The 22,613-nt window shown below is 39.1% G+C and overlaps 1 protein-coding gene across 1 annotated transcript in view; it reads right to left on the bottom strand.

Moving 5' to 3' along the window:
• The window catches only part of ARFGEF3 (ARFGEF family member 3), an 86,395-nt gene that overhangs the window by 41,084 nt on the left and 22,698 nt on the right, over nt 1-22,613 (bottom strand). Inside the window, exons 5-12 of the mRNA XM_007433314.4 lie at nt 18,635-18,703; nt 15,314-15,436; nt 14,958-15,000; nt 13,602-13,680; nt 8,539-8,643; nt 5,857-6,181; nt 4,244-4,356; nt 1,068-1,978 (exon numbers count right to left, since the gene is read on the bottom strand). Of these exons, the coding sequence (XP_007433376.3) occupies nt 1,068-1,978; nt 4,244-4,356; nt 5,857-6,181; nt 8,539-8,643; nt 13,602-13,680; nt 14,958-15,000; nt 15,314-15,436; nt 18,635-18,703 (1,768 nt within the window). The remainder of the gene's footprint in view (nt 1-1,067; nt 1,979-4,243; nt 4,357-5,856; nt 6,182-8,538; nt 8,644-13,601; nt 13,681-14,957; nt 15,001-15,313; nt 15,437-18,634; nt 18,704-22,613) is intronic.

Below are 22,613 nucleotides of genomic sequence, written 5' to 3'. Positions count from 1 at the left end.
TTAGATATGGCCCTGTCTCTTTCATGCACATACAGCCCAACCCATCACTACCACTATTATCCCTATTCAATTTTGAAGAAGCTCAAAATACCAATATGATAAAGAAAAACAAAACAAATGATTGAAATGACTTCTCATACTACTTACAGACATGATCCGTACCATGATACGGCTGAATCAGATTTGCTTATGCAAACAAACAAGTATTCAATGGATTTTTTTTCATGACAAGAAGAACACTGGAATAATACCTCATTCATAGATCTTTCCTAAAAAGTCCACAAGGGGTCAGACATTTCTTTAGTTAAAGTAAAATGTGCTTTATCCCAACATTACATAATCAATTGCATATACAGTAAATAAGAATGCAGATTCCTCCAAGCACTGCATGAAATTATGCCTTAAGTTAACCAATAATAATGTAAAATAGATAGATACACACAAAGAGACAGAGACACACAAAGACATACAGTGGTACCTCGGTTCACGAACTTAATTCGTTCCATGACTCTGTCGCAACCCAAATTGGTCGCGACCCGAATCAAATTTCCCCATAAGGTTCAATGTAAATACGGTTAATCCGTTCTGACCCCTCCGAATTTGGTCGCCAACCAATTTTGGTTGCGTCCCAAATCAAATTTCCCCATAAGGTTCAACGTAATTACGGTTAATCCGTTCTGAACCATATGTATATTTTTTTTTAAACCACAAAAATATGACACAAAGTACAGTACGAAGAGAGAGAACGCTAACCTTGCTCGATGCGACTTCTGGCGTGGAGGACAGGAAGGCGGGTGGGGAGGCGGTTATTGCTTGGAGGGAGAGTCCCCCTCCCTACAGGAAGCCATGACCACGTGTCACGGGAGGGAAAATGGCCGCGGATCCGGTTCGTCACCCGATCCAGCGTTCGCGAATGGAGGCAAAATTTTGCGAACGGAGCTGTTCGTGACCCGAATTGGTCGTGAACAGAAGGGTTCGTGACCCGAGGTACCACTGTATATACAAAGATACTCTAATAAAGTAATTGACTGAACATTAATAGTGAAGCGAATGAGCTGCTTACAAACCTGAACAAAAAGTTGAGGAAAAGTTTTGGAGAGCCAAATCCACCTCTTCTACTTTAGGAAGAGCTATAAGATGAGGGAGGAGAGTTTCAAGAGCCTGCATAAACAATCTGGCACTGTGCTGATCTGCTTCCTGGTTCTTAAGAAGTTTCAAGGAAAGGGCAGCAGTTCGTAAAGACTTGTGACCAGGACAATCTCGTGGCGTCTGTTCTTCATCAGCCAATGAACAGTTATCTGAACCTATGTCTGACACATCTGACCTTCCAGAATCTTTCTCTGCTGCCATAGAATATTGGTCACATGAATCAAATTCAGTTCTGGAAAGATCCTGGTCATCAACACTGAAATTACTCTCACTGTATCTAGATCCACACGAACGGGCCTTGCAATCAACAGAAAGGAAATTAGTTATATCTGGATAGACAACATTATGGCTCCGTTGAACTACATCTGGCTGATCAACTGTTTCTGATTCTGGCTCTTTATAACGAATTTCTTTGCCTGCTTGTCCAGCTGGGGATTGCAAAGAATTCTTACGAATTTCGGAATGATCATCTGGTGTTGTCTGCCCCATATCTCCTTCTAGGGTTGTCTGGCCAGTATCTGTGGTAACACTAATACTAATGTCAGGACTCTTTTCATGGCCTGCATCCCAGGGGGCATGCTCCGATGACAGGATACGTCTTTGCCACCTAAAATCAGCATCGTTGATCTCCATGGAATCTCTACTTGTCTCAGCCCCCTCTTTTAATTCATCCAACCGTCGGAGAAGCAAATGGACTTGCTCCTGATCGAGGCCCATTCCTTGACTTAACTCATCCAGAGTTCCAAGCAGGGCACAGACACATGACACCGAGGCATAGCATGCTTCAATACCACCTTTTATGCAGGCTTCAGTCATCCCATCCAAGATTCTACAATGTAAAGAAAGATAAAATGCCCTTCATTCCAATGCTTCCTAGATCAATTATAAAATGGATAAAGAATTTGTACTGTAAAGAGGGGGGATGGTTTCATCTCCTTGGCAATGAGCTAGCATCTGATTAACCAGATCCATGTGACTCACTATTCCATTCAAGCAAATGCTTACCAAGGTTCTTGAATAGGCTGTCCTAATTTCAAGATGCCTCACAATTCTTTAAAAAATATCTATACCTAAGTAAGTACAGGTAGGTTGCGATTAATGCGAGTTCAAATAGTGTGATATTCAATTTAGTGCAAATTATAAACTGAAACCAGGTCGTGTTTAATGTGAGCCAAAATTCAATTAATGCGAGGCTAGCTCACACACAGTTGAGGCTAGTGCACGGGTGGTTGCCACTGGGGTTTTAGATGCTAATTGTGTGTGCAAAATGGAGAAAAGGAAGATTCCAATTGAGGAAAGCTCAAAAAAAGAAGAGGCTCATTTTGAAGAACTACAGGAGAATACAGGAGATAGCAGATAAGCTTTGGATATGGGTTTATCCTCCAGCTTGTCTTTTGTTCACGTCATTTATTTATTTTAAACATTTATAAGATCTTCCTAGAAGATCTTATGGCAGGTTATAATCCATTAGAAAGCAATAAAAAACACTAAAACCATGTAAAAAATAAATGAAGAGTGGTCTAGGTAACAATCTTGCTACCACTTCCCGCATTACATGACTATTTTGTTTTTATTTTGCTTTCTATAACTACTCTGTAACTTTGTTAAAAATAAATTTAAGTTGTAAGTATATTCTTTTAATCTTTTACTGTTATATTCCATTAATAAACATATAAAAATTATGTTTAAAAATTTTATTGCCTATTTCCATCAAGCTGGAACCAATTACCCTATTTTCCAAAGAAATATCACTTCAAGTAGTGCAAATTTGAATAATGTGATCATTTCATGGGATTCCTTATCGGCACTAATCAAGACCTACCTGTACATCACATATAGATTGGATGTTAAATTGATAATTGAAATATCAGTCATTAAATTGCATGCATAAATACATGTGTGTACTCATACACACACACAGAGACCAGGTACATCAGGCTCTCTAAAGCTGATTCAGAAATTTCAGAAATTAGTTTAGTGAGGTGTCTTCCTCAAAACAGAAATCTGCAAATAGTATATAAACCCTCTCAGTCAGCCTGAAATAACTCCAGGTAGTCTTTATTTAACAACCCTAATTGGGATCAGCAACTCCATTGCTAAGCGAAGTGGTCATTAAGAGAAATATCATGTGACCACCCTGCTTAGCGACAGCAGTTCTGGCAGTCCCGGTTCCAGTCGTTAAGTGAGACATCATGTGATCATTACTTGTGACCTGCTGCTGGCTTCCCCATCGACTTTGCTTGTTGGAAGCTGGCTAGGAAAGTTGTAAATGGTGATCACATGACCATGGGATGCTGCAACTATCATAAATGTGCAATGGTTGCCAAGTGTCCAAATCACGATCATGTGACCTTGGGGATTATAACGGTTGAAAGTGTGAGGAGCAGTCGTAAGTCACTTTTTTCAGTGTCATCGTAACTTTGAACAGTCGCTAAACAAATGGTTAACCGAGGACTACTTGTATTAAGAAGCTTTTACATTTTCCTCAGAAAAAGTTTTTTCTACCTGTGAAGCTTCTTAGTCGAATACAAACTCTTGTAATTTCTAAATTAGAATTTTCTAATTTCTAAATGTTCTTTTAGATAAGTCTATGTCTAGAAGAATATAGATCTAGTCTGATCCTGATAAAGTCACAAAACATTTTGGGCCTTTAAAAAAATAAAACCAGTTCATTTATTCATAAACATGTGATCAAAAAAGAGAATAAAATTACAAAAGTTGGGGGGAACCCAATACAAGTAACAGCTGGAGAAGATAAGAGAGATGTTAAATAATAAAGGCATCTATCTAAAAAAACAAATGCCTGCCTCATCAAGAAGTCATTGACTGTATTCCAAAGACAAAATCTACAGATGTTGCAATTAAGGTTTCTCCTGTTGTCTCAGAATATGCATTATGCATACCTGCACTATATATTTTAGAATCATTTAGCATATTTTTAGCCTTTTAGGTCTGCCCTGTTAGATGAAGAAGAAAACTCTGCTAATTAGAATTATGGAAAGCCAACTGAATTAAACACTGTCAAGAAGAAAATATTTTCTTTAAGCAATCATGCAACACAGCTATTAAACCTTGAAAAATAACGGGTACATACAGTTTAAGAAGATCCAGATGGGATTTCCTTTTTGAAATGGACCTCTTTCTGGATTCTGGTTCTGTGGAGCAGGGACCTGCTAAATCACAAAGCCGCCGAGGACTTCCAAGTATCTAAATATAATGCAATTTAAGAACATCACATAAATGCATTATGTTAAAGAGTCTAATTCTTCTGCAGGCTGTTCTAACCACGGGCGCTGTTCCGAAGCAAAGGAAGCTTTTCATATTTCAGAATTTCTAGTTAATCTTGAAATAACTCATCAACATGAATTCAAGCAAAGAGGAAGGACCTAACAATAACATGTTTATGGGCATTCCTCACATTGTTCCAGGTTGAGTTCACAAAGGTTGTTGTAATAAACTACTCTAAAATGACCTTTCATAAGACATTATTGTATCCTAAAATGTCATAACTCAGGATAATCTCTTAAAACTAAATGTGTGGAAATTCAGATTTTTTTTTTTTTTTTACAAAATGCTGAGTTAATATACTGAGTCTGTTGACATCAGAGTGATGGGCACTAATTTGGACAGTTTTTAAAAAGTAGCAGAAAATTACTCAAGATTTGGGCCACAATGACTATTAGTTTTGATGGCTGTTCGTTACTTCCAAAATCACCGGCAACATATCTTAAATCCCAGCTGGTCGAGAGCATCCTGCATGCATAAGTTTTTGAATGCATCTGATTGCCCATTGTGGGACAGGGCCTTGCCCTGATCCAACTGGACACTCCTAATGTTCTTATATTCTTCTAATAATTGAGAATATTTGGCAGGTTTTGCCATTATCTCTTAATGGCAAGTGAGAACTGGGCACGATAAGTAGGATAGACACTACTAACTAGACCAAAGGGAATATGAAGAAAAAGAATGTTTTTTCCTATAGCAGTTTCATGGATTGATTCCATGACATGAATTGCAACAAGGAAATGTTGGTGCTCTATTTGTTTTCTGCATACAGCTACTATAAAAGGTAAGTGGAGGCAAAAAGTACTGTAAATCTTATTCTAGTAAATCCTGATAAGAATCACTAAGATCTTCTTTGTAGAAGGCTACATTTATTTTTCCACCATGTCAATTTTGTCAATGTACATTTATATCTACATATTGCTTTTCCATGTATTGGTCAAATTAGTTGTTACAGTCAGCTATTCTTACACGTATGTTTTAACTGATTCTTAGTCTCCACATGAGCCAATGTTTCAGAATGGTTTGCAGATTTCAACTAACACAGAAAGCTAGTATCCAGTGGGACCTGGAGAAGACTGCATCAGCTGCTTATATGCTATAAAATAGTTTTGGCCCAGCATATAAGCAGGGCATCTTCTTCATTCATCCCAGAAGATCAAAGGGCAGGGATTATTATCCATAATGGGGAGCCCTGTTATGGTTAGAAGTCAAATCAAGCATGAAAACCTGGTGGTTACTTAGACTATTCCATTTGAATGGCTGAAAACAGAGTTGTTACTGATTGTACACCAACTGTTTCTTTTGTCACTGTATTGTCTTATAAATTTTATTATTGAAAAAAAACAGTTTGTAACTCATAAAGAAACTTCAGCTGCAATTTAAGTTGACAAATTTAAAAAAACAACCAGGGAATGTCTTTACCTCTTTCATGATCTTGATAGCTTCTACTCTGTGCTGGGGTGGAGGATACAGAAGCATCCGATGGTACAGAGATTGCAGAACAGGCTTCATGGACTCCACTGAGCCCACCAATCGAACAAGCTCTGCTGCAATGTAGTAGATAGTCCGTGCAACAGGACTACTAAGGGCAGGGGCAGTTGTAGAGCAGCCTGACCCTCGGCCATGGTCAGAGACTCCCGAGGAAGGAGAATCGGTTTCATGGCTGGTGTTGCTGTGAGCAGATGTGATTGTTTTGTCATGAACAGGATTGCCCAAGATTACTATCAGGGCTGGACATAGCTGCTTCCTGAGAAAAATAAATTAAAGGGGTAGGATGGGAGAAAGAATGAAGGATAAAGTGTTTGAATAGATAGTTAAAATGCTTTTGTTATATTGGAAAACAGAGTACAGTTTTATAGAAAAATGGAATAATAATAAATACTGAAACACAGAATGATTCACTTGTCAACAGAATTATGGCTTTGGTGCTTAGCCCTTCATCCATGTGCCTTAACCTGCACTTATTTTTCACCACTTTTGTCCCTATTTCATATTCATACACTTTTGGCATGGAATGTGAGCAAATGCTCGACTAGGAAAAAGAAAGGTTATGTGAGCAAAATTGAAAGAAATAGAAGACAACAGATAAGGAGAATGGACAGGATGAAAGAAATTATAGGGTTGTTCTTAGGAGAGCTATGAATTATTATCAGACAGGTTGAGATGGTGAACACAGTCATCATGAATCAGACTTGATTCAAGGGCATCTAACAATATTTCCAAACATTGTATTTCATATAGTGGCAAGCTTGGAAGTAATTGTTGCATGACTGAGGGAAGTCCCTTAAAGAGAACCACAAAGTGCTCCCAACAACCATCCTAATTTGTTGTGAAAAGAAGTGAAGGATATTCTTTGTTCAAGGAAATTAAAACAGACCCACAGTACACTGGGAAGTGAAATGACAAATTTACCTTTCAACTAGTTATATCCAAATACTTGCTCAATCCATGAGCCATTTTGAGATATCCTTGAATACCTACTCTATTGCTCCTATTTCTTCTTGGATGCTTCCAATTCATACTATAGTCTCATGGGAATGCAAATGACATGTGTCTATAGGCCTAAGGATATTTACTCTGTCCAGATGATACCCCATCTTCTTTAAAAGCAATATTCTAATGCAAATTTTCATTCATTTTTTGCATCCCTTGAGATCTTAATTTTTTTAGCCTATGAGTATTAAGGGAAAGAGGAAGCCTTTGCAGGTAGGACAGATGCAACAAGTGAACTAAGGTGTGGCTGTACATATATGTAGAATTAGAACTAAAGGAACTTAAACCTGAAAAAAGAAATATGCTGTGCCTATTTCCAGAATGATTAAAGTAGTTCAGCCTTTTTCAAGCTTTCATGAGAGCATGAAAAGAAGTTGGAGCTACTTTAAGAGCTCCATGAACTTCAAAGAGTGAATGTCTTATAACAGTGTCATATTTTTGTCCAGGTTTGCACAGAAATCTGAAAAGAATGTTGAGCGATTTTCATGATCATCAGAGAGATGTTGTGATTGTGGGCAATCAAAGAATGCACAGCCATAATAAGATCATGTCTGGCATAAAAGTTAAAGTTATATTATATTAATTGTCCTAAACCTTCTATATAGTACACCTCATATGGAATTTCTTGATTATAGTACTCAGGTACACAGAAAATGTCCATCCGTCTTACTAAGAACTCAACTCAGAACTGAGCTTTCTGCATACAAAACATGCTTTTACAATGGGTCTACCTCTGTTTGACATATATCGCATCTATGGACAAATACATAAAGTGAAATGTATGTGCAGCAGGGTTGTGCAGCACTTCAGATTCAGATTTTAAAAAATGTTTCATAGCATGTGTGAAGGTGCAAATAGCACCTATCTGCAACTCCTTAGTCTATCTGCAGCTATATCTTTTCTGAGGATCGTATGGTTTAAAGAGTTGCAGCTGGTTTAACTGCCCTCCCTTTGGTTTCAATTACTATAGATAAGTGCTACCTGTATGCCCTAGCATACTCCAGAGGAGCTTTTTGTCTTCAGTCCAGAGTGCTGAGAAGCCCTAGTGTGTAGCACTGAAGTACTGGAGAAGGGCCAATTCCAGTTCAAGTCTCCACTTAATCAAATGATTGGCTGGGTGACTTTGGACTCGTTATTCTTTCTTATCCCAACACACGTCACAGGGCTGTAGGGTTAAATTGAGATGCCCATATATGCCCTCTTGAGCTCTTTGAGGGACAACAAATAGGATATAATACAATCACTCATTCATACATTCACTCAATTTGCATGCCCTCTAATAGCTCTTCCTCTCCTTGGTTAGAGAAAGAGGTTCCTACTAAGTCACCCTGCCATGAAAGGCATAGGATCACTCATGAAGACCAACTCTAGTGCAGGATCCTAGACTTTCTCTGCTGCAGTTTCAGTGAGGGGTTGCTGTTGTTCTCCTGCTGGGTGGTATTCTTCTCGAAGATAGACGTGGCTTCTGATTTGCAACATATAAATACACCAGACCCAGACTGTTGGTCATGAAGCAATTTCAGACTCAGGTAGATTGAATTCCCTAAGACCAAAGATTTCTACAAGGCTGAAACTCTGTTCTCTATTATCATTCAAAGTACATCTACTTACCAGATGAGGTCAGTGAATCCTTTATGGTGGCGCATACTAGGAGAAAAACTATTCAGCATGGAAAGAATGCACTCCAGGTAGAGAAGCTGCAACTGCTGATTCTCACTGAAAAAGGGAAGCACACTGCATAAGAGGCCAATGGTTCATTCCCACAGAGATAATGAAAAAGCTGGCATTTTCCCATGAATCAGAAAAAAAATGAAGAAAGTCCTGTCTAAGGGCAAGGCAAGAAAAAACAGCTGCATGCAATTATGTGGGGAAAAATACACCTGGTACATTGCTTGTGAAAATGAAGGAAGAAACATTGCTGAATGTGTTCCCAAACTTGGCAGTTAAGTATTTTGGTTCATTAAAAAGAGCACCTTCCTGCCACTGATTTCAGTAAGAAAGAGGTATGTGCAGAAATATAGTTAAGGTGCTGTAAGTTACTTCTGTGAACTCAATCATGTTCTAATCATAGGCAATTAGTTTATATATTGTCATCTGATAGTTCTGGAAGGGTATTTGCATTACCACATACATTAAAAATGCATCCTGCCCATTTACTGAATCTCGGGTGAATATCCTGATATTTATGAAGATGGCATCCAGTTGTATATCTGCCCCATGTCATCTTTGTGCAAGCATGACTCCTTCCTCAAGAGCTGAAACCTTTTTTCTATATTGCTATTATTGACAATATAAACACCCAATATATCCGCCCAAATAAAAATAAGTCTACGCGTGAGCATGCACATACACACACAACTAAAACAATAAGGTTCCAGCTGCAGTGAACATTTTACTTATTTAAAATTCAGCACTATGAGGCTAATCAGACTTCCCTAATGAGGGAATTTTATAGTGAAATGGTGCCATTGAGAACTCTCAATTTTGTATCACTACCCCACATGATCACAAGTAGAGCCTCACCATCCAGGTAGCTTAGTACTCCAGGAGATAATCTTTGAAGTATTTTGTTTCTAAATCATTTAGGAGTCTATACACAAGTACCAAATTATGAAGCATATTCATTCTTCTACAATTTTTCTTCTGCTCACCAGTTTCACTTTGCTCACAAATAACTCAGCAAGAGAGAACAGAAATGATAATGATCTAGTTAGATATTATATCAAATAAAAAATAATAAAGTAAACCTCTACTATATTGCCCTTGGTGAATTCCACTGACTCATTTTTTTTTTAAGATGATGCCATTGTTGGAGAAACGGAAGCCTCTCTTCAAAAATTATCACTCGATGGCTTGTTTCATTAGGGTATAGCCACCTGTCTCCAAGCACAAGCACATTATCTTTTGAAGGTTAATTTAAACGGATCTAAACCGCAAACTTGCAAATGTGTGCCTTGCTGAGATATGGTGGGGTAATAATGCATGCCTAGAGGGTTATTGTTAATATTTTAAGATACGTTTCTCTGTGCCTGTATCTGATCTAGTTACTTGGAAAGAAGATAAATTTATATATACGTGGTTTTCTTCTTTAACCAACCTAGTCTGCCAAGGTGTGCTAGCCCAAAAATCCACTGTCAGTAATGTAACAGTATTATACATAAGGAGACAGAAGGAGATTTCCTCTGAGATGGCAATTAGAAGAAATAAGGCACTACAAGAGAAGAGCATAATGAATTATTCTACATGTATGACCTTAAAGGAAAACAGATCTGGCTAGATTTAAGATAAGGTTCATGGACTTTGCTGCCTGCTCAGAATTTACTCTTTCTCAATTGTGGAGAGGAGAGGAGAAAGAGGGAAAAGAGGCGTTTGCAGCACTGGGGATGGTTGGTGGCTTGAGGACGCTTTCTCCGTCTTTTAATTTTGTGTATTTGTAAGATTTTTATTACTTTTATCGTTTTTATTTGTGAGCCACCTAGAGTCAGTCATATAGTGAGATGGGCCAAGTATAAATTTGATTTATAAATAAATGAATAAAAATAAAATAAAAACTCCCCCAACATCCTTCCATGTTCTTTGTTGGTGCCCTTAGAAAAGGAAATATGAAAACGTTTAGGTTACTGTTTATGCTTTGGAGTCCCTGTTAGAATTTCAATTCTTTTTCTTTCCTTTAATGTTCTCCAGGATTTTTCTATTTTCTCTGTGTTTACTGGCAGATCATCTCCTTTTCCCAAATTCTGATACACATGCTGGTTGAGTGACTGTAGGAGATGTTATGAGATTCTAGCAGGGAAATAACCAGAGACTTACAGTGTTAAGAACAAGCCAGACCAGAATTCTATCATAACCAATGATGATTTAATAGCCATTTTTGGAAGAGACTATTTCAATGGTTGAAAGATTGAAGGCAAAAGGAGAAGGGGACGGCATAATATTCTAGAAATTGCCTATCCCTATTATCTGTTTGCTCAACTGAAAGAATGCCTGTTACATGAAATTAATGATTTCTTTGGAATGATCATAGTGTGCAGTTTGATGCGTGATGGTTATTTGGGAATGTACAGCTGACACATTATTGGATTTCCATACAAAGACTAAAATCATTGATATAGCCCATATCACAGCATTACAGCACCAGCCAGCCCTCCCAAAACTTGATGTCCTCCAGGGATACTGAGCAAAGAAGAGCAATGAGGATAATCAGGGGACTGGAAATAGAGGTGTCCACTGGATCCAATTGCAGTGTTATGATGCAAAGCTCTGCCTCTTTCATAACAGGTGTGATGATACAATTTTTGCTCAAAAGGAGTGGAACTTGCATCCCAATTCCACCATGCTGATTTCATTATTTGTCCCCCCATCCCACCCCAGCATCGGATGATTCTGACTGGAAACTAAGTTAATTGTTTAAGCTAAACTCTTCTCCTCGTATGAGGAGAAACTGAGGGGGCTGGGTAGCCTTAGAAAAAGACAACTGAGGGAATGAACGTGATGGTGCTTTTCAAGTACGGAAAGAGTGTCATACCCATTCTCTACTATTAAAGAGTGCAGGACATGAAATCATGGACTGAAGTTACAAGAAAGCAGATTTTAACTAAAGGTTAGGAAAACCTTCCTAACAATAACAGGTCAACAGTGGAGAAGGGTTGATGTGTTCACCTTTGTCAGATGCATTCAAGTAGACGCTAGGCCCCCATTTGTTGCAGATGGTTTATTTTGGGTTACTGCTCTGAGCAGGGGGTTGGCCTTGATCAGCCCCTTCCAGCTCTAGGATTCTATAATTTCAACCATAGAATTTCTAGCCAGAATATAATTCAAAAGCCATTCTGGTTAGAAACTGATATCCAACATTCTGGATAATGCCAGGTTGATGAAAGCCATAGAAGTGTTACCTCGTAAGGCAACAGTCCCTGCAGTTGCCATGCTTCGTAGACCGAGGCTACTTCAGTTGCATTTGCTATTTTATGTCCAAGTGCACACTCACAGGCACAAATAATTTATACTGAAAGGCAGGGAAGGGAAATCACTGTCATATTTATGTTAAATAAGCAATACTGTTCACTCTAATAATGGGAACTTAACTAAGTTAGACAATACATACTAGTCCCTTGCTATTAAGTGGAAAAGATCCCTAAAAGGAAGGGAAGGAAGGCCAGTAAAGCTCATTCCAGAAGTTTGTTCAGGTGGACTCTTCTCTTCCTCCCTGTCTCCCAAAAGGCTACTGTCCTCAACCACCCAGCAGGGAGGAGGAAGACAGCAGGTAACAACTTCCACAGAAGTCTGCTCAGTTGCACAAGCTCTTCTACTCATTAACACCTTCTGGGAAATATCTCTAAAGGGGAAATGTGGAAGGTCTTCTCCACTGGACTTGCCAACTCCCACAAAACTATTACTACTAACAGAGGAAAGATCATAGGAGCTGCCTTCTTTTTGTATTTTTTATTCAATTTTTATTTAAGTAAATAAATGGCTCCTTTGAGTCAAGCTTGAGTCTTGGTGGATCCATACAGAGACATCCATGTAGTGTTTGTGGCTACAATATGAAATGATTTTGCTACTCTGTCTAAGATGTTTTTTCCATGTCCCTGTTTAGCCCACAACCCTTATAAGTCCTTGAGATCCTTCAATCCTGTTTTATCTTTTATGTTCAAACAAGGTCAGCCAAATACTCTTGTTCATATTTGTCATAAGATGTTTTGTGAGGGTTCTTATCCTGAAAGGTGGGATATGAGTGATCCTAATAAAGAAATATTAGATATGAATAATAATAAACCATACTTACAAGGCACTCTTGCAATAATTAAAAATGTGCCCATCAGTGCAATAAAGATAAACATCCCTAACAAATTGCATGCAGTTAAAAAAGTAGCTAGATACCACTTGCAAATTATTATAGTTATTTAGGTGCATAAGTAATTACAGTTCCTAAACTTAACAAAGGATACATTTATAATAATAATAATTGGGAACAATAATTGTCTGTTCTTCCGGTATACATAATCTGTAGTTGTCTAATCCAATACTCAATTAATTTTCTATAATTAAACTCATGTACTACAATCTAGCACATCAAGGACTAATTTGCCAAAATGTGTTCTAGGCTTCTGAATATCACACAAAGAAATTTGTTTATTGCTAACCACTTACACAGAGCGTTCTTTATGGTAACAATGCAAAACATGTGGGCTACTCTCTTTAAACACACCAAATGCAATAGAAAATAACATCCAAAATGGGGATAATAACAAAACCAAAACAGTGCTGTAACAGCAGATCTAGTTAAAGTTCAAGGACCTGCCTGGAAGACTCCAGCTGGCAAAGCAAATACCTGCAACTGAAAAATTACAGAATTTGTTTTTTGTAATATATTTTGATGCCAACGTTTCAAAATTACACAAAACTGGTTTTTCATAGTTTTATTGCTGATGGAAAACAACATAGCACTACAATGGGATGTAGGGGCAAGAGTAGGATGTAGGATGTAGAAGGGAGAGTGTGCAGGATACAGAAAATGTGTATGGCTCTGAATATTGCCAAACTAGGTTATGCTGGCAAAATTAACCATCAGCTAGTACAAATTTAAGCTTTATTCTACAGGACAGACAGGGAACCCAACCAAGAACAGGGGTAGATTTCCACCCTAACCCCATTTCTATTTACAAACACTCACTCACCTGATAGCTGTCTGAAGTTTTTCGCAGAGGACCATGAAGACAGAGACAACATCATCACAGAATGACTCAGTGGTGGAATCTCCAAAGTGAACAAAAGGCATGCATTAGCAGCTTCAGATATACACAAGCTTAACTATACCAAAATTAAGCATGTGAAATGTCTCCAACCTCGGCAATTAGACACATCACACAGAAGCTGTAGATGATTGGGATACTGTATTGCAAGAAAAACTCCATCTTACAGCAACTCTATCAAGGGTCTTATCAGCTCCCAGATCAAAGAAGAGAAAATTTGGAATGCATAATCTACTGAGGGTGAATTCTGCAAGTTTCTCTGAGGAGCACTTCATTTGTACTGATCATGTTAGCATATCATTCAGTTATAGAGACTATGGGAAATAACCATGAGCTGACTCCTGACAAACCTATTGGGATTTCATATGTACTATATCAGCACATTCAACCTTTTTCAACCTCTGGCAAACCTTTGAAAAAAGATGATAAAATACCTATGAGCTGAAATTCTCTTGTATACATTAAGTACAGGTAGTCCCTAGTTTAAGAACGAGTTCTGTTCCCGAGGTCTGTCCTTAAATCGAATTTGTAGGTAAGCCGGAACAGTATTATTGTATAATACTGTATAAGTAGTATTGTATAATGAATTCAAACCATTGTGTATTTAATTTGAATCATTGTGCATGTAACTCAAATTTTGCTCCAATAGGCTCCGTTCTTAACTATGGGTCATCAGTGAACTGGGTGTTCTTAACCCGAGGACCACCTGTACCTTTTGATTGCTCAGTCACTAGCTACATGAAACCACTAGAAACTATTCATATTCATCGCAGCCTGGTATGCTACATTTATGCTAGAGTCCAACTCATATGATTCCTAATCAGCTTGGCTACCTCATATTTCCCATCTTCCCTGAGCAATGAAAATGCTGGTCAAAGCTACGGCTACTGTAGTTTAAGACAACTGAAACATCCTAATTTGCAAAGACTGATATAAGACAGGAGTACAATCTAAACACTGGAGGTTTTTATTGTTTCAAAATAACCCAGCAGCCGCTCACTACAGATGATTGCTGTGATAAATAAGCAATTACATTTTGAAAAATGGGAAATGAAGACAGCAAAAGCTGTATATGTCAGAGACAGGCAATGCCATGTCCTTCAAATGTTGTTCTCAAACTCCCTTGCCACTGACCAAGAAGCTGATGGGAGCTGAAACAGCTCCAGAACATTAATGTGCCCGCCTCTGGTGTATTTTGTGAAACTGAAACGACACCATAATTTTGCATAAATATGAAGGGTTATAAATAAACCATTTTTCTCTAAATTAATTAACTGATACCTGAATTCTTGAACCCTTGAAGAACTCCTTGGCTTTCAGTCATCTATTGAATGATAGAGGTATTGTCATTAGCACAGACAAAAGAAAAGTAGCAATGCTTACTATAGACAAATCTCTTACTTTGCAATTTGTAGAAAGTTGCTCCTGAAACAGAGAAAAATCTATAATTTTCTGGCTCAGATAAAACCTGATCCAGAGGAAAATTTTGGAGTCTGTTAAAAATCACCTTGATTTTTTTGGTAGGCTTTAATATTTTGTAGAAGCATATTTACAAATTCAGTTTTGTGAGTATCATACCAACTTTAACTGAAGCATAGGCAAAAAAGATCAGCCCCATTACAGTTGCCAATACTCACTGTATTTTCTGATTTTTGCCGTAATTGTAAAATCAAATCACTCAACATCTGACTGAGAGTTGCCCGTACAGCTGTATTAATACTCCGCTGGTGATAACTGGAAATATAAGTTTCAATGCAGACCTGGTTGGGAAAAGGGAAGAAAGAGAATAATAGCAACACAATTATATTAGTTAGAAGGTAATGTGTATCAGCTATTTTAGACATGAATCGCTATTCCAAATATCCATTTTTACATAGTAGCATCCCTCTCTCTCTCTCTCATCTATTACACTGCTAGGAACTAAAGTCTCATTTCATAATAACATATACAAAACAGAAAATTACTAGAAGTCTCTTTTTGGTATCTAGTTTTTTTCTTCTCACTTTGATGGAAGTTGCTTGCTTGGAAGAGTTGAAGTGAGTGATGAGGGAATGGCAACTTCTCCCAAAACAATTACCTGCATTAGTGATGTATGACTGACATAAATCTAACACTGTGAATGGAAAATCTATAATCTAGCAGGAAGCACATCATTTTATTAAACAGCCCAAGTTGCACTGCGAGTTGGGCTTGCGGGATCAGGTGGGAGTTTTGCCTCTCTACCAGCCTCCCTGCTGTGTAGCAACCTCCCTGCCTGAGCTGCTGGAGGCCATCTCAGGGTTGGCAGTAGAGTTCTTGGGGGACTTTAATCTGCCATCCCTGGGGTTGACCGCAGAGGTGGCTCGGGAGTTCATGGCTACCATGGCAGCCATGGGCCTATTCCAGGTCATCCACTCGGGACAGTGGTCACACTCCAGACATGGTTTTCTTGTCGGAGCAGTGGCAGCATGATCTGGTGGGGGATTTGGTATTGTCCTCTTTGTCATGGTCAGACCACTCCCTGGTGGCCTTGAAATTCTCCTACGCTGCCCACCTCTGCAGGGAGGTGGGACCTATTCGAACGGTCCAACCCCGGTGACTGATGGACCCACAAGGGTTCCAAAGGGAGCTGGGGGTTGTTCCTGAGGCTTTGCTGCATAGTCCAGCGGAGGCCCTGGCTGCAGCCGGGAATAAGGAAGCAGCCGGGGCCTTGGACAGGATCGTGCCTATGCGTCCTCTCTTGAGCCATCGCCCCCGGCACTCCCCATGGTTTACGGAGGAGTTAAGGGTGCTGAAAAGGGCCAAGAGACATCTAGAGTGCCGCTGGCAGAAAACTAAGGACAAGTCTGACTGAACACAGGTCAGAGCCGCTATTAAGGCCTATCTTGTGGCAGTAAGGGCAGCGAAACACCATTATTTCTCCGCTTTTATTGCATCCGCAGAGTGTCACCCAGCAGCCCTGTTCCAGGTCACCCAGTCCCTCCTGGGTAAGGGGGGCTTGGAAGACCATTTACAGGGCTGTGCAGAGAAATTTGCCAAACACCTGACAGATAAAATTGCTCAGATCCGTTCCCGGTTGGAGGCTAGGCATGGTGCAGGTCCAGTGGAGATGCGTGGGGAGCAGACTTACTTGGTTATCTGGGAACAGTCTGATCCTGTTGGATCTGAGGAAGTGGACAGGATCCTCAGGGTTGCTAGTGTAGCCACTGTGCATTAGTTCCTTGTCCTTCCTGGTTGGTTAAAGCCTCCAGGGAGGTGACACTGGGGTGGGTACTAGTGTGGCCAATTCATCCTTGCAGGAGAGGGTGTTCCCAATGCCTTTTAAACAGGCTCTGGTCCACCCCTCCTCAAGAAACCATCACTGGACCCCACCCTTCTGGACAATTTTTGTCCAGTTTCCCACCTTCCCTTTTTGGGTAAGGTTGTGGAAAAGATGATTGCGTGACAGCTTCAGAGGATCCTGGAGGAAACGGATTATCTGAACTCCTTTCAGTCAGGTTTCAGGCCCGGTTATGGGACAGAAACAGCATTGATTGCACTTTTAGATGATCTCTGGCGAGAGTGGGATGGGGGTAGTGCCTCCATCCTCACTCCTCTTGACCTCTCGGCAGCTTTCGATACCATCAACTATTGTATCCTTTTGGGTCAGCTGAGGGAGTTGGGGCTGGGCAGCAGAGTTTTGTGCTGGTTTATCTCTTTCCTCAAAGGCCGACACCAACTGATAGGGAGTGAGAGATCCAGCCTGCAGCCCCTACTTTGTGGGGTGACTCAGTTTGGTGCTCTCACCTCTCCTATTTAACACCTACATGAAACTGCTAGGTGACATCTGGCACTATGGGATGAAGTATCATCAGTATGCTGATGATACTCAACTATATAACTCCATCCCAGGTGACCTAAGTGATGCTGTGTCCACTCTTTCACGGTGCCTGAAGCTGTAGGGGCCTGGATGGGAGACAACAGGCTTCAATTAAACCCTGGTAAGATGGAGTGGCTGTGGATACGGGGAGCCTCAAGATCTAGGAGCTTATCATCTCTGGTTCTAGACCCCAGACAGACTTGGTGCATAATCTGGGGGTCCTCCTAGACTCATGACTCCTGTTCAAAGAGCAGGTAGCAGTCGTGGCTAGGAGCCTTCACACAGCTTCCTGTTGTGCATCAGTTATGCCCCTTCCAGGATCAGGAGGTCCTCCGCGCAGTCACTCATGCCCTGGTCACCTCCTGTTTGGATTACTGCAATGCGCTCTACATGGGGCTACCCTTGAAGAGTATTTGGAAGCTACAGCTGGCACAAAATGCAGTGGCACAAACAATTTTGAACGCCCCTAGGGTGGCACATATAACACTTCTGTTACACGAGTTGCATTGGTTGCTTCCAGGTCCAATTCAAGGTGCTGGTCATCACCTTTAAAGCCCTTCATGGCACAGGACCAGGTTATCTGAGGAGCCGTCTTGCCCCTGTTATATCTGCCCGCCCCACTTGGCCCGGCAGAAGGGGCATGTTGCAGACTCCACCAGTCAACGAATTTTGGCTGGCGGGGTCTAGGAAGAGGGCCTCTTCCTAGACCCTGCCAGCCAAAATTCTGCCATGGCCCCCACCCTGTGGAACAGCTTGCCAGCTGAGGTGCGGGCTGCCCCCACTCTCCTGGCCTTCCGAAAAGGTGTAAAAACATGGCTATGCTGGATGGCCTGGGGGCCTCACATTGCTGGAGCTGGCTTGTGGGATGATTGATACTGCTTCCCCCATCTTGATTTGTATATTGCTTTTATAGATTTGTTATTTGTGTTTTAATCGGGGAGTATTTATATTTCTATTGTTTTCATTGTCTTGATTTTTAATTGTAAGCCACCCAGAGTCACCCTCTGGGGGAGATGGGCGGCATAAAAATCTAATAATAATAATAATGATAATGATAATGATAATAATAATAATAATAATGATAATAATAAAAAATATCCAAGTGACAGAGAATACTCACTTCAGCAATCTTAAGTACAGAACTTCCATTCAGCTCAAATGTTGGAGTGTATGTTATGCAAAGCAATACCTAGAGTCAAACAAATGCAGTACAAAAGAGCTTTAGATTGACTATTCCCTTAAATAAACAACATTTTAAGAGTCAAAAGTGATGAACATCATCTGGAAGCAAGTCGGTAGCATATTCCCCTGTTATCTGACTGCAGAATCATACAACACATACAGGCCAAAAACATTAAAGCCGAAGTGCAAACAGAACCCCACAAACAAATTAAGACAATTCAGACAAAGGCAGGCCATCATTCAAAGATATCTTTATAAGGTCTCTGAATAGTTCAAGGGTTCTAGACATTAATTATACCAGTCTTTTACAACCTGATAGCCTCTGGATATGTTGGATATAACCCATATTGCTTAGGAATCATGCAAACTGCTGTCTAGCCCATCCAGAAACTACCAGCATGAAAAGGATTATAGTGCCAAGAATAAAATTATAAATATTTTGGGACCATCCTGACCCAACCTCTGATAGGGAAAGAATATTAACCAGGAATATTAACTATATTTGCTAAAACAATATATCTACCAAGCTATGAATTAAATCTGCAGGGCAAAAACAGGTTTGTAAAGCTATAAATTGATGAAATGTGCTATAAAGGACAAATATTACAAATTTCTTGTTTTGTAAGGATACTAAGTGACTGCAGTGTAGGATTTGAGAAAGTTAAGAAAGTCTCTGCAAATAGCAAATGAAAATTTAGATCCTACTCAAGGAAGAAAACAAATGGAATAGGAAGAATCCGCCCAACAATAAAATCAGAATTAATTTCAATGACATCCATTGGCATGACATTTACCGCAGCTTTCCTCAATGCAAATTCTAAAAAAATAGTTCAGTACTAAATACTTTGGATGTTATTCCCAATTTTTAATTGACCTAGCAAATGTCAGCTAGCTGTGCATTTGTCATTTCATAACGAATGTACAAAACCTGTGAAATCAACTTCCAAACTTTTTTTTTAATAGTATTTTATTGAAATTTTAAGATCAAACTCTTCATACAAAAATGGTTACATATTGTTCATGCTTCAGAGTTGTTTATAACTGCTCTCCTTCAGAAATCCAAATGTCACTGCAGAAACTGGTAGTGAAATCCTCAAGCCCAAGGAAACAATTCAGGGGCACACATAATTATTTATCCACTCATTCATCATATTTTTATGACAGCCCACTTCACAAAACGTGACTCTGGGCAGCGTAAAGATATTAACAACAATGGAGCCACCTCAGCAACTCATCATTCCCTTGGGACCCCCAGGCCTGTTGACGCAACCAGGTTTTGAGGGACTTGTGGAAAGTTAACAGGGATGGAGCCAAGCTCACCTGGGGGGTGGGGGGGATGATGTTCCATAACGCAGGAGCCATGGAAGAATTAGTTTAATATAGTTTTGGCCATTCTAGGTCTATAGAGAAAACCACACTTAAAGTGGTGATTTATATTCATCTGCGACAGATGCACAGAAGTCTTTACCTGCACTGTCTAGCTAATCCAGGATCTGTCCTTATAATAATATTGTTGAAAAAGTTCTTATTCTAAAAAAAATTGTTATTTTTCTGTTTGAGTTTACAAATCTTTACCACATCAGTTTAAAATACATCATGGAAATATTCATATTAAAGGAATAGAATTTCCATTTCGTCTATAATATAATACTGTTGATAAGGGTGATTTTCTTTCTTTTCTTTTCGCAGAATTTTCTTTTCTTTTCTTCTGTACATTTTGAGACCTGTCTATTGACAAGTCTAGTAAAACATTAAACTGCCATGCAATACTGCTTTCACTAACAATTGCTCATGTGACAGTATTTAAAAGAACTAGATACAAAATATAATCAAGTCCAAACCAAACATTTATAAACAAAATCAACATAATATATCTCCATCTATTTTTTAACATTTTTTATTTTAAAACATTTAAGGAACAAAATAAATGACTACATAAAAGAAAAAAGTAAAATATTAAATATTAAATATTGCATGGAAAATATGAATAAATAATGTACAATTATCATGACAATTATAATTATTTCATTGATTAAATAATTAATTGGATATATAAAACTAGACTCATATAATCTTGAGAAATAACTGAAAATCACTACAAAACTCTAGATATTAATATTTATATTGATATCACCACTGTAATTATTCCTAAAATAAATGCACATGTTCTTGAAAAAAAGCAAAAGAAAACAAGAAAAGTGAAAAATGAAAAATAAGTCATAAATTATTACTATTATTTTTAATAATAATAGTAAAAACAGTACTGAGTTCTAAATTCCCTCCCATTGTACCTGACTGATCACATCAAAATATTTATAAACATTACAGCTGCTTCTGGATACTATCTTTACATCAAACATTTCCCTCTTAAAAACTGTACTCTAAGTATCTAAGGTTTCCTTGTTTTGGGACATGTAATATATAGGGAAGCTATTCTTATTTAAATTTAGTCAAACTGCTGTTCCAGATTTCTTTATTTACTACATTTCTACCTGTTGCAGTTGTGAGATTCTCAGAGATTTACAGTAAGAAAGACATAAACAAAAGAAGCACCCATAGTAAAATTTAAAATAAATGATATAATCCTAAAGCAATAATTACAATCATCCAACCTAGGGATCATACATCACTCTGGAATAACTCAGTTTTCCAGAATAGTTTCCAATCATCCAACCTAGGGATTGTGCATCACTCTGGAAAAACTCAGTTTTCTGGAATAGTCTCCAGAAGGGCAGAATTGTGGTCATCAACCTAACTTCAAGTGGGAGACTATTCAACAGTGTAGGAGTCAAAGTTTTACCTATGAACCTCCATCCTGTATACCTCATGGAAGTGAGAGATCACCAGCAGCTTCTCCCAGGTCACCCAAGTCAGGCACACTGATTCTGCCTGGGAAAGACAGTCCTGAAGATACCTGAGTCCCAAGCCATGTAGGACTTTACAGGTAATGAGCAGCACCTTGAGCTGAATTTGGAAGCAAACTGGAAGCCAGTGCAAGGCTCCTAGCAGGGGGTAATGTGTTCATGGCGTGAGTACTATACAATACACAAGCCACTGCATTCTGGATGAGTTGAAACTTTTCGGGGGTCTTCAAGGGCAGCCCCATGCAGAGCCCATTGCAGTAGTCCAGCCACATCGTAGAGGTTCATGGTAGCATGACTGTTTAAGTTGTCCTGTTATTCACTGACAGCCATGGAAGCTCAGTGAGTGACTTTGGGCCGGCTACTCTCAATCTTTCTACCCCACCCCACAGGACTGTTCTGTAAAAAGCTGAAGAAGAATGCTATGTACACCACCTTTAGCTGCTGGAAGAAAGGTGGGAAATAAATCTAACAAGCAAACTCATAAATAAAACATGCAGCTCATCTTTCTGCTTAAAACAACAGTTAAACTAAGGTACAATAACACACTGAAAACACGGTCCTAAAATAAGTAGGCAATAACTGACAAAATCCCAAGAGGGTAAATATTTCTTTCAATCTTTATTTCTTTAATGCAGAATTTATATCCTTGAGTAAACAGAAAGATTTTGAGAGGGGTCTTAAGGTTCAAAGTGAAGTTCCCTGTTCATTTCCTTAAAAGAGACTATTTTCCAACATCAATGTCGACGTAAAACCCTACTCTGCACAATTTAAATCTGAATATTTGAAATATTCCGATACTGAGAACAAGGCCCCTGTAGCATTGGGCATCATGCAGAATAAAATGGATGCTCACACACTGGGGAGAAAGTGGGATGAAGCTTGAAGAAACTTTTCTTAAAATGTGGTTAGTTAAACCCTGTTATGTTCTGAGTAAAAATACTGGATTCTTGTCTTGCACATGCTCAGAAGAAAGTTTCCTCCAGTACGGAGTGGCTATAATAACACTGCAGATTTTAATCACAGCTGGAAAGCTTCTGACATAAAAGAGGAAAC

Source organism: Python bivittatus, unplaced genomic scaffold, assembly GCF_059951505.1.
Source record: "Python bivittatus isolate LINGU-HERP-01145 unplaced genomic scaffold, Pbiv_v1 ctg000020_np1212, whole genome shotgun sequence".
Classification (NCBI taxonomy): domain Eukaryota; kingdom Metazoa; phylum Chordata; class Lepidosauria; order Squamata; family Pythonidae; genus Python; species Python bivittatus.
This window is presented reverse-complemented; position numbering and strand designations above follow the sequence as displayed.